Source organism: Agrilus planipennis, unplaced genomic scaffold (genome assembly GCF_000699045.2).
Source record: "Agrilus planipennis isolate EAB-ADULT unplaced genomic scaffold, Apla_2.0 scaffold16, whole genome shotgun sequence".
Taxonomy (NCBI): domain Eukaryota; kingdom Metazoa; phylum Arthropoda; class Insecta; order Coleoptera; family Buprestidae; genus Agrilus; species Agrilus planipennis.
Genome location: NW_020438946.1, coordinates 1,312,912 through 1,329,739, shown reverse-complemented (window position 1 = coordinate 1,329,739; position 16,828 = coordinate 1,312,912). Strand labels below are relative to the sequence as shown.

The window sequence follows — 16,828 nt, the reverse complement described above, 5'->3', positions numbered from 1 at the left end:
TTCGAACCCTTCAATATATACATATATCACTTATTTGTTTACTCTTAAGTAAGTTTGTGTTATTGGGCTGTATTGTAGTCAATAACACACACTTTAAATTGCAACCGTTTTGCTGTTGATGCGTCTGGTTTCAGTTGTCTTATAATAACAATATTAGTACACTTGTTGGTTCGTTGCAAATATAAAAGGTTTGATTTAAACGACAACATAATTGGGCAAAGGGATTATTATTATAAGTTTTTTCATTTTACCGAGAGTATTTTCAAACGGATTTGCCTGATCGAGATCCCATAAGGTTGATTTAATTTATATTTGTATATGTGATAGGTTTGCCCCTTAAGACCCATATGAAAAACCCATAAGGCAATCCTCATTTTAGTATCACAACTTTTTTGGTGGGATTCTTATAAAATATCAATGGGAAAATCCCTATATGGGGATGCCCGTTGTTAGCATTATGAGGCCTGCACGCTACATAGGGCATGCCCCTTGTAAATTCTTGTCGGGCACTTTTTTGGTGGGATTTTCATGAGGAATCTACGGGAAAATCCCTATATCGGCATGCCCCTGATTACCCACATTTGGCCCTCACGCTACATGGGGCATGCCCCCAATAAATTCTAGTTGGGAAGATGATCAGCTAGCGCAAGAACGCAACCAACAAAATCTAGGTACAGGCCTGACGCTGGAAGCTGGCGGAAATTTTAAAATGGCGTGGATGCGCGGTGGCAAAAGTAGGCAGTTTTAGGTATAAAGATTGCAGCCCTCATTCTTCAGTATTCCTATCAGGGGCGTAGATTAAATATTTAAAAATAGGGATCAGTGAGCAAGTAATAGACAGACAAACAGAAGAACTAATTGTTGATGTTGGTGACAGTGATAGAGATTGCGATGATGACAGTGAATGTGAAAACTAACTATAAAACAAAAGTTTCTTTTTGATTAGTCATGTTTTTACATTATTTTCTAGTACGCTACTGTCCCACCTGTATTAATACTATAATTTACGCCTACTGAAAACCTATTTGTGTATCGGTTCCAAGTGACTTACCCAAATAGGTTATAAATGGGCAAGTACCTGCGCAACCGCTCGCCAGCTTACTTCGTCAGACCTGTACCACTGTATAAACACCACCCATTCTCCCCTCAGAAACTTCATTCCCTTCGTATATGATCATCGCAGTTTTAAACGCGGAATGATGAGGAACAATTGAAGTTTAAACTACATAAATTTTGTTTTTGAGTTCAAACTGGGCCAAAAACAGTCATTATCCCAGCTCGTTCACACTGTCGACGATTTAAAATTCTCACATGAATTTTTTATATCCAATTTCTCGGTCGGGTACTTTAATCTTATAAAATACACGATGGCAGCACATGCAATTTTCTGAACGTCGTTGTTGATGAAACGCACTAAGTTTTCGGGTTTTTGGATAAAATTCTCATAGCCCGCTCATTTCAAAGATAAGAAGTGCCGTTGTCGGGAATTATCGTATATAAAAGTTGGTCCGAAATGTTTTTCTCTCTGTCCCTTGGAAAAACCGTCCGGCAAAAGACTCAATTTTCCAGTTACTTTCGCTTCTCTGGTTATTATTATTATTATTATTATTATTGTGTCATCAATGTCTCTTACCTAAATGTTACCTAAATCCAATAAGCCAGTGATTTACTGTTTCAATAGTCCTGCTGAACGGTAATGAAATACTTCCCTTCGTCTTTTAAATCTTCCTTGATAAATGTCACTGATTAAATTGAAATCCGTTTCAGGAAAAAGTCAATTTTCTTTTAACTCTTATAAGAAAATTTATTATTCGGAAATGCTTCGTAGGCATCATCCCTTGTATTGTTAGTGTTTCTATTTATAGTTTTTCTTGAAAAAAAATAATTACAATCGGATACCGGCGGCGCAAGGACATACGCTCGCTTATTCGATTATATTATTTGATAATAAGAAAAAAATATTCTTTTGACAATTTGTCGAAATGGAATTTTCGGATTATCGGTTGCTACTAACAGATAAGCTTCTGAAGCCTGTTAAAATGGCTCCTTTTGGACATATCCACCAGGAGTCACACGTGGCGCGTGACGCTGTGACGCGTGACGTTACATAAAGAAGTTGTGATTAAAAATCAAAACAATTCGTGTTTTTTTTTTGAGAGAAATGAAATTATATCAAAATAAATGTGAAATTATGATTTTAATTTAAAGTACGTTAAAAAAATCTTACATACATACGAAATAGATAATTATCTAGGAAATAATTAGCTTTGAAATCCTCTAATAATTTAAATGGGTTTTCAGAAAACACTAATTGATCATTGTCTAACACTAATGAAACAAACTGCCTAATAATTTAATCGATTTTCGAAGCTGATGTATTATAAAATTGATTTATTAAATATTAGTATTTATAGTTTTGGTATTGCAGAGAGCTGTTATTAGGACATTAAAACAAGTAGTACACTAATTTTTTTTTGTAAAAAATGGGATATTTTATCCTGTGTGCAGCAAATTAAGTAATTACATTTGATATTTAGTATATATGTAATATGTATTAATATTTTTAACACGTTTTATGTGAGATATTGTTCAAGAACAGAGAATTTCTCACTTTACTGAGAAACACCCATGTACATACGTTATGTATAATGTTTTTGAGTTCACAGCTTTAGACATTAGAGGCGAATTCCGGTAAAATATCAATCCGGTAATTGACTTCCATTACCTACATACGTGAACTTCATAATTATATTGAAAATAGATTATCACGTCCTTTACAAGTAATTTATCTCATGAAATCCAATTAACAACAAAGAGTTGCTTATCAAAAGGGGATACTAATGTGATAAAAAATCGAATTCATCAAATTTTATATTAAAAATTGCACAGGTGTCCGATAGGGAATAATTCAGTAACAAAATTGGTCAAATGCAAGTCAAATTCGCCAACCTAAGGAAATCTATTGTGAAAATCCCTAAAAAGTACCCAATACATCATCATCATCATAAGGTCGTCAGTCCTAAGACAGGTTGAACATACACCTCCACTCTTTCCTATCCTGGACTAAACTTCGCATTACCCTAAAACTAGAACATCCCAAATTCTTCACTATTTGTGTACAGTAATCTAATCTACATCTACCTCTACTCCTCCTAACTACTGTTTCTGCCTTTAATATGTCTCTGACTAGACCTTCATGCCTCAGAAGGTGTCCTACCAACCTATCTCGCATATTTCTTATTGACTTCCCTAGAGTCCGCTGTTCTCCTATTCTTTCTAACACCTCTTCGTTTATAACCTTCTCGATCCACGGTATCCTCATCATTCGCCTGTAACACCACATTTCGAACGCTTCTAACCTTTTCTATTCCGCTGCGCCCACCGTCCATGTTTCGCACCCGTACAGCGCCGCTTTCCAAACGTACACCTTTAACAATCTTTTTCGAATTTCTAAATTAACCGTTCTCGACTATAGAAGAATAATAAATAGAAGGGAATTTTAATTTTGATAAAAAGTTACGCTTGTCAACTTAATATCAAATAAACAGTCACTAAACTTTATTTTAAAGAGAATTTACTATTAGGTATGTATGAATTTCAGACTGATGACTTATATGTTTCTTTTAAAAGTTATAATTATGGGACGATTTTATTATTAATCGATTATTTAACTATTATAGAATTGCAATTCTACAAATTGCATTCTTTATTTCCTAGTTAATACTTATAATAGAAGAAAAATATAAATTACAGTAAAAAAATGCAGTTAACCTAATCCAGAAAATGTATTAACTTCAGTTGATTATTTCTCTAACGATTCATTTTAATGATCACTGATTCCGATTATATTAAATAACCGATTATTCAGAAAATTAGATGAATGAATTGAGTTTTTCGATTAGTCGATCAAACTGATTAATCCGATAATTTGATAACAATAGGGTTTCATTGGATCCTTTGGGATCAGAACTCTATTAATTACAATTATTAGGTGTTATTATTGGTGACTGTGATATAGAAATTGTATTCTTTTGATAACGACATAACTTCCAAAATAATTTTAAAGAGAAGTTCAACTATTACTATTACTTGTAAATTATTGCATTATATGAGGTCATCCCAGAATTTATTTCGTAATCGTCTGAATCAATATTATATTTAATTACATTAATTAATAAAAATTCAGTTTTAAACAAATGAATAATACCTACTTGACAATACACGAAATTTTTTTTTAAATTAATTATGTTTCATTATTATTTCTTTTTTCCAGCACCCCCTGAATGTGATCAAGGCCAACTTACCTGTGGACAGTATGTTTTTAACAAAACGTATTGCATTCCTTCCCATTATCACTGTGATATGACTGTAGACTGTGTAGATGGTACTGATGAAGCTGAGTGTAGTAAGTATTCTCATATATTTTATTCTGTGCTTGTCTAATCGTCCATTGTATTGATATCGGGTAGGGTTACTTAATTGATTTTGTGACTGTAGTAATAAGTAGTGTTGCAACAGACATCTTCTTCCGCTTCCGCAATTGCGGAAGTTCCGCATACATCTTCACATTCGCTTCTGCGTCTGGTTCCGTACCGTTATAATAAAAGCTTATCGGAACCTAATAAAATCTTATTTCTCATTTTCCAAATTTTATTCTCATTAGTTTCCTATTAGTTTTACTCTAAAAACGTCTAGGACGTTCAGCTCCCCCTTGGCCTAGGCTCTTAATAATTTCATTTCGAAAATACTAATACAGTTATAGCGTTTGTCTACTTTGTATAGTATTTACTCAGTGGTGCCAATTTTAAGTTAAAAGTACAATTTTGAAGATAAAAAGAAGTTCCATTTGAGATTAACGAGATTTGCAAGTGTTAAATGCAAAATTTGTAACAACATATTACCGAAAAGGACGCATGAACGCGAAAGAGTCGCCTAAAATCATTACACTTCCGCATCCGCAAAAATTTACTAGTTACTTTTTTGTCTGCTTCTGTTTCCGTTATGACAATTCCGTTGCATCGCTAGTAGTAGTAAGAGATTTGGTAACCTTTGACCATCACGTCGACCCCAATCGACCATCAGATCTGTCGCTTGACCATTTTATTTTCATAAACACAAAAGCAGAAGTATTTTCGATATTAAAAGTTGAAGTGTTGTGTGTCAAAGTCAGCTTCTTACTTAGCATTAAGTGCTTCAATAATTACCTTAACAATAGTAAAACTAGTGGTGTAATAAGAAGAAACACACCTTTAACCACTTTCTAAACTCTTGGGCGTTACGTAAATAATTTTTCCTTCATTGGCAACAAAGGCATAAACGGTTGTTTGTGAAAGTCATTTATCTGAAAGGTATTCGTAAAAATTTTTAAGACCCTTTCTAATATAAACATTATATGTGTAGACATCTAATCTAGATCTAATCTTAGATCCACTTCTGCTCCTCTTAACTCCTGCATGTAATATACCTCTAACTAGCCCTTCATGGCTAAGAAGGTGTCCTATCTCACCTATAGTATAGTCGAAATAAGAAGGCAAAGTCCCCAATAAATAATGCACACTAAAGCCATATCGTTTTTCTCGTTCTTACAAACGGAAGATATCCTGTCTTTACTCTCTAGACACGCCTCCTCCACAGCTGCGTCGAGACCTGCACCTACGTTTCATAGGAATCAATCGAACAGAATGAGACGATCGACAACATGCTTGTCTTGTCATTTGTACCTACATAAAATGGGCAAATTTACAGGGTCGGCCTTATTTAGTTGGTGTATTTGTGCGAATACTCATCTCTCTGCATATATCGTTTAAGTTATTTTTTCGTTGTAACTATTGTTGTCGTTGGTTTTGTTGATGTTATTGTTGTTGTTATTGTTGTTTTTATCGTTATTTTTGTTGTTAACTTTCAACGAAATGGTCCGAGAAGTTTTATTAATTATCAGAGTAAAAAGCTTGTTTGGAATTATTTTCAAAGAAAGAAAGAAACAAGTAGAGAAAACATCTCTAATTCGAGATAATTGTAATATTTTATTAATTCCAATAAAACATGTTTCGCACCCGTACAGCGCCGCTTTCCAAACGTACACCTTTAACAATAAATTACAGTAAAAAAATGCAGTTAACCTAATCCAGAAAATGTATTAACTTCAGTTGATTATTTCTCTAACGATTCATTTTAATGATCACTGATTCCGATTATATTAAATAACCGATTATTNCTCTAATTCGAGATAATTGTAATATTTTATTAATTCCAATAAAAAACGAATAGTCGGAATTTTTCAAAAACTAACAGTTCAGAATTGTTTTTGTTGTGAACTAAAAAATGATAAAAAAAATATATTGACCTTCCCGTTGTTGAGTTATAATAACACAAAGTTTAAAAATATGAGAATTTGTATCAATATGAAATACAGTGTTGTACGATTAAAAGAACAATAATATTTTTAGATGTGTGGGTATGTATGAATACAGGCTCATTCAATCTGTTTTGATGTACAATCGAAATTATATAAATATTATTGCATTGAATTATTTTAGATCTTACAGTAACTTTTTCACCATACTGTAGCACGCTTCTACCTTAAGCCGATCCTGTAAATTTGCTCATTTAATGTAGGTACAGACAGCAAGACAAGCACGTTTTCAACCGTCTCATTCTATTCGATTGATTCCTTTGAAACGTAGGTGCAGGCCTCGACGCAGCTGTGGAGGAGGCGTGTCTAGAGAATAAAGACATGATATCTTCCGTTTGTAAGAACGAGAAAAACGATATGCCTTTAGTGTGCATTATTTATTGCGGACTTTGCCTTCTTATTTCGACTGTACTATATTTCTTATTGAGTTCCATAAAGTCCTATTCGTTCTAATAACTCTTCATTTCTAACGTTCTCTATCCACGGTATCCTCATCATTCACGTGTAACACCACATTTCGAACGTTGCTAACCTTTTCTTTTTCCGTTGCGCCCACTGTCCAGATTTCGCACTCGTACAACGCCGCGCTCCGAACGTACACCTTTAACAATAAATACATATGTATACGTACATTATATAATACAAATTACATTTTACAATGTACATCAATAGTAAAACATAAAAATCGTTTTAAAATTCATGAGGTGATACACGATTGTTTTATTGATTGTATTCAATTGCATCAAAAAATATGTTAATTCACTACCGTGAAAGGTTTGCTTTGAACTTCAAAAGCTTCGTCTACTAAAAATCCAAACTTTGGGAAAATTGTTTGTGCGAAGATTAGGAAAATGTTTTTTTAGGAATAATTCAAGTCATCCCTTTAAAGTTTCATATGGGTCGCGTTCAAAGTTCTACTCGAAATTGCCGCAGATGTTGTCTTTCGAAAAGTTTGTCACAAGTGTTTTCTAAGAAGAATGTATGAAAGCAGAATTAGAACTGAATTAGAAATTTGAATATGAACACCTTTTAGGTCGGTTTCATTCTTGTTCGGTATCATAGCGTCCGTATGAAGGAGAGAGGAAGGGATAAGGAAAGGGTGCGAAAAGTTTCCTAGTAATGGGGGATGTTACGTAAACCTTAAAAATCCTAAAAGGATTTTTAAGGTTATTGCATACAATTTTAAAGGTTTTGGAGCATATTAAGTATTTTTCGGTATTTTGTAATAAAGTAGCGAAAATAAGGTGGAAGGGGGGGGGTTAGAAGATGCCCCTCGCAAGTTCTCCGCGCTATTAACCAAAAATAAATTATTAACCGAAGAATGTTTTGACTGCTTTGCTTAGAATCATAATGTTATGATACGAAAGGACAGCACGAAGAATAAGGTTGGTTTTGGTTTTATTTATTTTGTTGACTGAAATGTGAGCATACGTAGGCGTGTCTTGGATTGGGTTACATTACGAAAGTTTTCAAAGTAATTTGGGTGTTGTTGTTTTCGTTTTTCTTTTCTCCCCCCTGCCTTCCCGCATCCGCTATAAGACCGAAGGATACTAATTAGGTAGACAGGTATTAAAAATGGTAATAGAAAAAAAATTAATCTTTTTTTTGGTTTCCGTATCTACCTCTCTTCCACCGGGAAAGCTTTTCGTACTCGACCCCCACTGCCCCCATTTCCTCCTTCCCCAACAATGCCGAACGAAATTTCTAGTCTGGGCACATCTTATAGGATTCTAAAGCAATTATTCAAATTTAAATTTGCTTACTCCAAAATTAATGTTCTTTTGAAAAAAAATCTCAGAATGCGTCTGATTTTTAAAACAAAGAAAAGAATGGATTATTTATTATTGTTTATTACGTTTCAATCTCAACATTATCATCTTCATCGCCATAGCTTGCGGGCTCCTCTAGGTACTTGCTTTCTTGCTTCATGAGCTTACCCTATAATACCGTAATATACCAAGCGGCATGGCCTAGAAGTTTAGACCATCGCTTAGCGTTCGGGAGGATTCACGTGCCTCGGTCCAACTTCTTCTGTGGTCTCCTTGGATCAGTTGGGCAAATGCTGGGGCAGATAATCATTCCACAGATAATCTTTCATTCTCTTCTGTCTTCATTTCGTCCGTCTCATCTTTCTCACCCGAACCCACGATACCTGAAAGGAGGCTGGGCCATCGTCGTATGCTGCAAAAACGAAAAGGGCTTTAGATCTACTTTTACTGAGAAAAATAAGAAAACGGTGTGCAGAATACTGGGTAGATGAGTGGAGTGACATGTTATTTTTTCCAGCCAGATACACTTTTATAGTTAGACAGACTTTTATCATAAAGAATGGGGTGGTTTTCCACCACCAAAATCTTTCTTTCTTCCATCATACTGTTTCATCACTTAAAATACACATGTAGGTCATTCGGCGAACCAAAAACAACTAATGCTTAATTCAGAATCACTGCATCCGGCGCTAGACTCTACATCACTGCGTGTGAACTCGGTGGGATCTCCGCTTAATTCTTGCAACGAAAATACCGCCAGGCAGCTCCATCTATATGTTTATATCTCAGTTATTATATTTGAGTCTTTTAAGATGAGCAATGTTTTATAGAGCTAATCCATTCAAAAAGTAATTTTCACCTCTAAGTGGAGCTGATCTGTTTCTTGCATCGAGTTCATCGATTCTTTTAATCGATTCTACAAACTACCAGTTTTTAATTAGATTTTTAACAGTTGGCTTATTAACGGAGTTTATGATCTAAATATTAAAATTTACCCTCAACATTTACCATGAGAGCATTTTTTCATGAATTGAATCTTGAAAACTGTACCCACAAGAAGATGGTTTATTGATGTAGTTGGTGGAGTTGCTTGATGGTTCGTATACCGTGTGCCACTGCCTCGAGAGTCCTAGAAAACTTCGAGTTCTATAATTGTTTGCTCTATATCTTAAGGGAGTCGTTATCGTAACTTACTAATTTAGTATATATATATACGGTATAATATAATGTGAAAGGACCCCGACGAGGCGTAACACTCAAATTTTCCCATTTGAATGCTTTCGGGACCAGAGACGAGGAACTCTGGGCCAACTATTCGAATGAAGCTATTTGTCAAACAAATTGCCGTCTGCTAGCGACCCCGGAAACTTCCCTTCGAACATTATGAATGTGTGAAAATGGAAAGAAGGCGAAAAAGCTACTCGATTGATGTTAAATGGCCTGTGTTGAAAAAGTGGCGCAATATCGAGGGTAAAACATCATCAACTTGTAAACCGTGGAAGTCAAACGATATCTTAATCGTTAAGGAAATCCCTTTGGAATTTAATCGTAATGATCCATATCTCGACAAGGACCTAAACTGATAAGGGCTGTTCGATTTTAGATATATAATAGGAAGTCAGATAAGTAGTAGACGCATAGAACAAAAGATAACGGAGGCTTAAGCCATTTTTCATCATCATAAGATCAAAGAATACAGACCCAAAGAAGCCTACATCAGTGCGATTTGGTGTCGCAGTAGAATGCTGAGTTCTTACTGCGACCGTAGGAGTCGCATGGTCGAAATAGCAGGCTGCAGATGGAATTGTCAACAGTCGTTGGTCATGCGTCGACCAGAGTAGTTATGCACATAAAAATTTTTTCTTTCAGGATGAAAAATATTTTAATTAGTAGCTGATCATTATAAAAATGATGTTCAATATTTAAATTTCAGAGAATAGCAACAGTCAAATAGAAAGTATTTGTTCGGCAGAATTTTACCTTTTTTTTATTTTTTCCTCTTTCATTTTTGAAGCAAAAGAAATACGTTTTTTAAGCTGAACAAACTAACATTTTGTACCTGTTTTTATGACTATTTGAACCCTTAGCTTCAATGTGTATGTTTTTAACGGCAAAGATTCTAAGAATTTCACCCCCTTTAGAAATCTTTGTCGCCAAAGGAGAAAGTCGGAGTACCAGTTTTTTACCAGTTACCTACCAGTGCAAGTATGTACCGTTTAGGAGATTGACCAAGCTGTCTCGCCGAGACAGTACCAACCAACCAACCATTTGTTACCACCAAAATCATTTTTGTATATAGTTTTGTATATATATTCAATTTAATAAATAGTGATTATCTTTAGTTAGAGACATCACATTCGGAAATTATTGAAGTGACCCAATTACCTATTAAGTTTACACTTTCGATAATTTACGAAAAAACAGTATTGATAATGGTAAATGTTGTGTTTAGAAAAAAAAAATATGCTAAATAGTTTTAACTTAAGCACTGCTGGCTTTGTCTCGTATGTTTGATTGAAATATATCTTAAAAATGATTGACTAAAACTGTGAACTGCTTTAATTAATTTATTATTTACACTTTAACAACAGCAACAAGTATTAACTCTCTTAACTACTGAAACTAATGGCTATCTTATACAATGTGCTTTGTAAGACCTCTCAACAGGAACTGTCCTAAAAACTTATTTTTCTATGCTTGTCACCCTTATTTGATTTTAAAACTACTCCCAGATGTTGCCTTTTCTTAGAAGGTGACAATATCGACACCCTGCCGCCACGAGTTCTTACCGACCCCTCAATAAAGCAAAAAGCTGTTGTTTAACAGTAAAATATTATAGTTTATTTTTTATGTGCACCCCTATTCATAATTACTCTGGTCGACGCATGGCCAACGACTGTTGACAATGCCATCTGCAGCCTGCCTATTTCGACCATGCGGCTCCTACGGTCGCAGTTAGAACTGAGCATTCTATTGCGACACCAAATCCCACTGATGCGAGCTTCTATGGGTCTGTAAGATCATGAATCCTAAGACTGGTTGGACACGCACTTCCACAGTTTCCTACCGTAAAACTAAAACGTCCTACATTCTTAACTGTTTGTAAGCAGTAATCTAGTCCAAGTATACCTCTACTCCTCTTATCTTCTGTTTCTGCTTCTAATACGAGTCCTTCATGCCTGAGCAGGTGTCCTACCAACCTATCTCGCCTATTTTTTATTGACTTCCATAAGAGTCTTTTGTTCTCCTATTCTTTCTAATACAATCTTCATTTCTAGCCTTTTCTAGCCTCATCATTTACCTATAACACCACCACATTTCGAACCCTTCTAGCCTTTTTTTTACCTCCCCGAATAATAATAATTTTTCCCCATGACCACGTTTAGTCACATACAGTACTTCGACCCAACGAAAACTTTAAACGCTTTTGGAAAACATTTGACATGTCCGCCTTGTAGTCCACATTTGTGATCTTGTGACTATCAAATGTTTGGGTCATTGGGAAAAAGACTTGTATGACGCCAAAACGTGGAAGCGTTAAAAAACTTGTGATGCATTGGGAAAGTTTATAGCTAAAAGGGAGACTACATAGAAAAATAAGATATACTTATTCAACAGGCAGTTATAGAACTAAGTATAATAGATATATTTTTAATCTATACATACAAAACTCGACCAAAATTATTAAAGACAGTTCAACTGTTAGGATAGATGTACAAGGGATAAATATTAGTATGCTTGTATTTGCAGATGATATAGTAGTATTAGCATCTAGCAGGGAAAATTAATTTGAAATCATTTTTTTTACGCACCAATGTTCTTAGTAAAGCCAAAGGTCCCGGGTTCGATTCCCGGCGGGGGTGTGACAACAGCAACAGTTTTTCTCTCATTAATTTGAGGTAGTTTGTAGTGGGTAAATAAAAAATCAAAAAAATGATTTAACAATTGATTAGAAGAAAATGTTATAGAAGAAAAAAGGTGAAACACATCGAAAAACGACCTTAAATTGAAACAATTGGGGGGGGGGGTGCAGGTAGGGTCCCTAAGTAGGTAGCCACACTACTGAGGTTGCCCCTTGGGGCAAGGAAGGGGCATATAACGCCCTGCCGCGTTTGTCCATCATCAGGAATGCCGCATGTGGCCCCCGCATTGAAAAATTATTGCTACCCCATTAAAAATCTTTGGAAAAATGAACTTTATTATTAATGAAAAAAATACAATATATACATATATCACTTATTTGTTTACTCTTAAGTAAGTTTGTGTTATTGGGCTGTATTGTAGTCAATAACACACACTTTAAATTGCAACCGTTTTGCTGTTGATGCGTCTGGTTTCAGTTGTCTTATAATAACAATATTAGTACACTTGTTGGTTCGTTGCAAATATAAAAGGTTTGATTTAAACGACAACATAATTGGGCAAAGGGATTATTATTATAAGTTTTTTCATTTTACCGAGAGTATTTTCAANATCCACTATTAAGTAACTAACAATGTCATAGGATTTCATATATTTAATATAGCAGGGAAATGGCTTTAAATAAAATGGAAGAGGTGTTGACAAAACAGTATTATATGTAAATAAATAAAAGTAAAGGAAAAGTACTGGTATGCAAGGGACGAAAAAGTAAGGAAAGAGCGAATACAAAGATAAGTGACCAAAGATTAGAAGAAGTGGCTGATTTTAGGTATCTGAGAAGTCAGGACGGAAGGAGTAGCAGGGATATAAAGCAGAGAATAGTGTACGGTCGAGTCGCCTTCAATAAAAAGAAGTCACTTCTACGCTCGCGAACGATTAATTTAGAAATTCGAAAAAGTTTGTTAGAGGTGTATGTTTGGAGCGCGTCGTTGTACGGGTGCGAAAAATGGACGGTGGGCGCGGCGGAAAAGAAAAGGTTAGATGGGTTCGAAATGATGAGGCTAGAAAAGGTTAGAAATAAGTTAGAATAGAAGAAGAGACTCTATGGAAGTCAATAAGAAATAGGTGACATAGGTTGGTAGGATACCTTCTCGGGCATGAAGGTCTAGTGAGAGACATATTAGAAGAAGAAACGGAAGACCTAGATTAGATTAGATTCGTAAATAGTTAAGAATGTGGGTTGTTCTAGTTTTAGAGAAATGCGAAGATTAGCTCAGGGTAGAAAAGGGTGGAGGCGCGTGTCCAACCAGTCTTAGAACTGACGACTTTATGATGATGATTCAATCCTTTTCATATTATTCCAATAAATTCCGATTCGTGGTTTGAATAAGTTATCACATTGCTTTCGGTTGGCTTTGCGGAACAATTTTGTGATAGAGACGCTTAATCCTGTTACAGTAAGACGATATCCTTTAACGTTTGATCCATAAAATTACATAAATTGTACACTGGTGGTATTTCGTGCATTTCTGGCGTCTCTGCTGCATACGTATAAGATAATCAGAACCAGTAAATACAATGGGCAGAAAGTTGGGGAGTGATGCAGACAAAGCGTCTAATGAAGCTTATTTACCATTGTGCGCAGTACTGCAAAATTTCAGTTGTTCCAGAACAAAGGGAATCGCAACCAGCTCTGGATCACCGGCGCCACCACCGCCGACTATGTTTTGTTGTCGCACAAAATCGCAAACAATTTTCTCAAATATAAAACGGTCCGTCCATAATAAGACGACCGCGTTTGCTTAGTGGAACCAATTACTCTTGTACTTTTTCTTATTATTTTCTTCGTCTTTTTTTTCTTCTTTTTCCATCCAGTTATGAAAGAAACGCAGAATCCTGTCTCTGCTTGAAATGATTCCTCCAGATGTAATACACCGATAATACGTCCTATCTTAGGTGTTCTTACAATGATCTTCAAGTTTTTAAAAAAAGGTCTGCACGATAATTTTGTTGACGGAGAACGTTTTTCTCATTCTCTAGTTTTCGGGGTATAAAGGGAAACAACGGACAACTCCTTTTGTTCCTTCTTATAAAGTTTTTTAATAAATCTTTAAAATTCTTTTTGTACGAAGTACCTTTATCGAGCTATATTCCTTTTGAAATATCTTATTTAAGGAATACATTAGACCCGCTATTTCGAAGGAGAAAAAAAAATAATTAACAAACTTCTCGGAAACAAAACATTCTTTTTGTGCTTTAATAAAACAAAAAAAAAAAAGAAAAAACAGAAATACGCCTGGCTCGTTCATTAATTTTAAATAAATTATCTCGATCCGGAATTCGTGGAATCTTGGTAACAAACACCAACTAAAATTTCCCTCGTGTTTTCAACCTTCAAAATCAATATTAAGTATCCCTTAACGGAAAAATTTTCACGTTTTTAAAAATAAATTACTAAATCGTGACTTCACAAATTCTACTTACAATTTGTTAAGGTTCCGTACGTCTTAAGGTGAAATAAAATGTTATTGTCCACCAAACTTATTCTTATTTACTTTCCTATAACTAAAATTCTTAAAAGTTGTCAAACTTAAGAAAATTGATACAATATTCCTAGGTTTGAAAAATTAAAGGTTTATAGAAAAATTCGCTGATTTTCAACATGCAGAGAATCAAATAACGAAATTTAACGAAGGAATGTTTATGGTTTTAATTTTGTCGAGGTCAGCAAAATTACTTTACATAAGAATGCCTGGAACTCTATTAGTTTGAGTTACTACATTTGAAATTTCTAGAAATTCACCAGATAACCGGGTACCCGGCAAAACCACTACAGTTAATAGTTCACATCTTCGTTCTGGCAAGCTTTATATTACGATAAACACCACCCCTACCAACGTCCAAAACGAATCATTATGTTCTATTTAAAAAGTCGTTTTAATACGAAACCAATGAAATTTTAATTTTTGATTGGCAGATTTTCAACCTGACAGTTGAATTGAAACTGTTGAAATGAGCCTATAATATTTATAAACACTAAAAGTCTGCAAGGCGGTAAAATTATTCTAATACCCTGATATATCAACAAGGGACAGAAATTGTAACAGTTCGGTCATACTAATGATTCGTGCTCACAAAAAAAATAAACACAAGAACTGTACCTAAATAAGAAATAATTTAGTAAAGTAATCAATAAATACTACAAATTAGGACAAGTAACTCGTCCCAATACAATCTAACCGGACGGATCCTAAAAAAATGCCGGATCCGCCAGGTACCGACTGATTTCAACTGATTGTAGAAGACAATGCAAAGCTCTATCGCAGTTAAATTGCATTTCGTGTAGTTTATATTGGTAGAACGTACGTTTTATCTTGAAAATTTAATAAAGGCATCTGCGATTGTAATTAGGTTGTGATTACTTGCAAAATTTAATTAGGGAAAGTATGAAACGCGTCGGTGAAAAACGAGACAGACTTTATTATCCCTGATAACCACCTCCCGGTTTTCTTTATGACAGCAGATGGCAAATATCCAGTTAATTAGAAAATTACATTCGGAATTTAATATTACGATTCGGGTGAAAGAAAAGAAACTCCGGTGAAAATTCCCAACTGAAAGAAGCAGGGCTGATAATATCAGTTTTTAATCCATTTTATGCTCGAAAAGGATATTATTCCAGAGTTGAATTGAATCAACACTGAAGAAATAAAAACACAATAGGATGTTTCGCCATTTTATTGAGTCAAATACTCCACATTTGTTTCTGTCTTAGATGGTCTTACACGTTATCAAAAGTAGATCCATTTGGAAATTACCTAATCCAATAATTAATAGTATAGTACAGTCGAAATAGGAAGGCAAAGTCCCCAATAAATAATACACACTAAAGGCATATCGTTTTTCTCGTTCTTACAAACGGAAGATATCCTGTCTTTATTCTCTAGACACACCTCCTCCACAGCTGCGTCGAGGCCTGCACCTATCTTCCGTTTGTAAGAAGGAGAAAAACGATATGCCTTTAGTGTGTATTATTTATTGGGGACTTTGCCTTCTTATTTCGACTGTACTATAGAAGGCTTTACTTGTTGAAACTCCATAATCAATTGAAGGAAACGGAAGTAAAGTTTCAAAAATGTATATTAATTGTTCACAACAATTGTTTCACCATAACATTAATCAGGTGAAGATATTCTGATTAAAACTGTTACAAAATTAGCATAAATATTTACATCAATTTGATCATTTAGTAAAATGTAANCAGTTCGGTCATACTAATGATTCGTGCTCACAAAAAAAATAAACACAAGAACTGTACCTAAATAAGAAATAATTTAGTAAAGTAATCAATAAATAATACAAATAAGGACAAACGTCCTATCCCAATACAATTTTAATTACCGGTTTTTATTAGGTAGATTTTTTGTTATATGTCATCATCATCAAGGTCGTCAGTCCTAAGACTAATCTTCGCGTTTACCTAAAACTAGAACAACCCACATCCTTAACTATTTGTGATCAGTAATCTAATCTAGGTCTACCTCTACTCGTTTTAACTCCTGTTTCTGCCTCTGATATGTCTCTCACTAGACCTTCATACTTGAGAAGGTGTCCTACCAACCTATCTCGCCTATTTGATATTGACCTCCATAGAATCCTCTGTTCTCCTATTCTTTCTAATACCTCTTCATTTCTAACCTTCTCTATCCACGATATCCTCATCATTCGCCTGTAACACCACATTTCGAACGCTTCTAACCTTTTCTTTTCCGCCGCGCCCACTGTC

At 34.8% G+C, this 16,828-nt stretch overlaps 1 protein-coding gene across 1 annotated transcript in view; it reads left to right on the top strand.

Moving 5' to 3' along the window:
- Window positions 1-16,828, top strand: part of LOC108744658 (low-density lipoprotein receptor-related protein 2) — a 189,889-nt gene that overhangs the window by 149,697 nt on the left and 23,364 nt on the right. Inside the window, exon 3 of the mRNA XM_018480528.1 lies at window positions 4,274-4,405. Coding sequence (XP_018336030.1) covers window positions 4,274-4,405 — 132 coding nt within the window. The remainder of the gene's footprint in view (window positions 1-4,273; window positions 4,406-16,828) is intronic.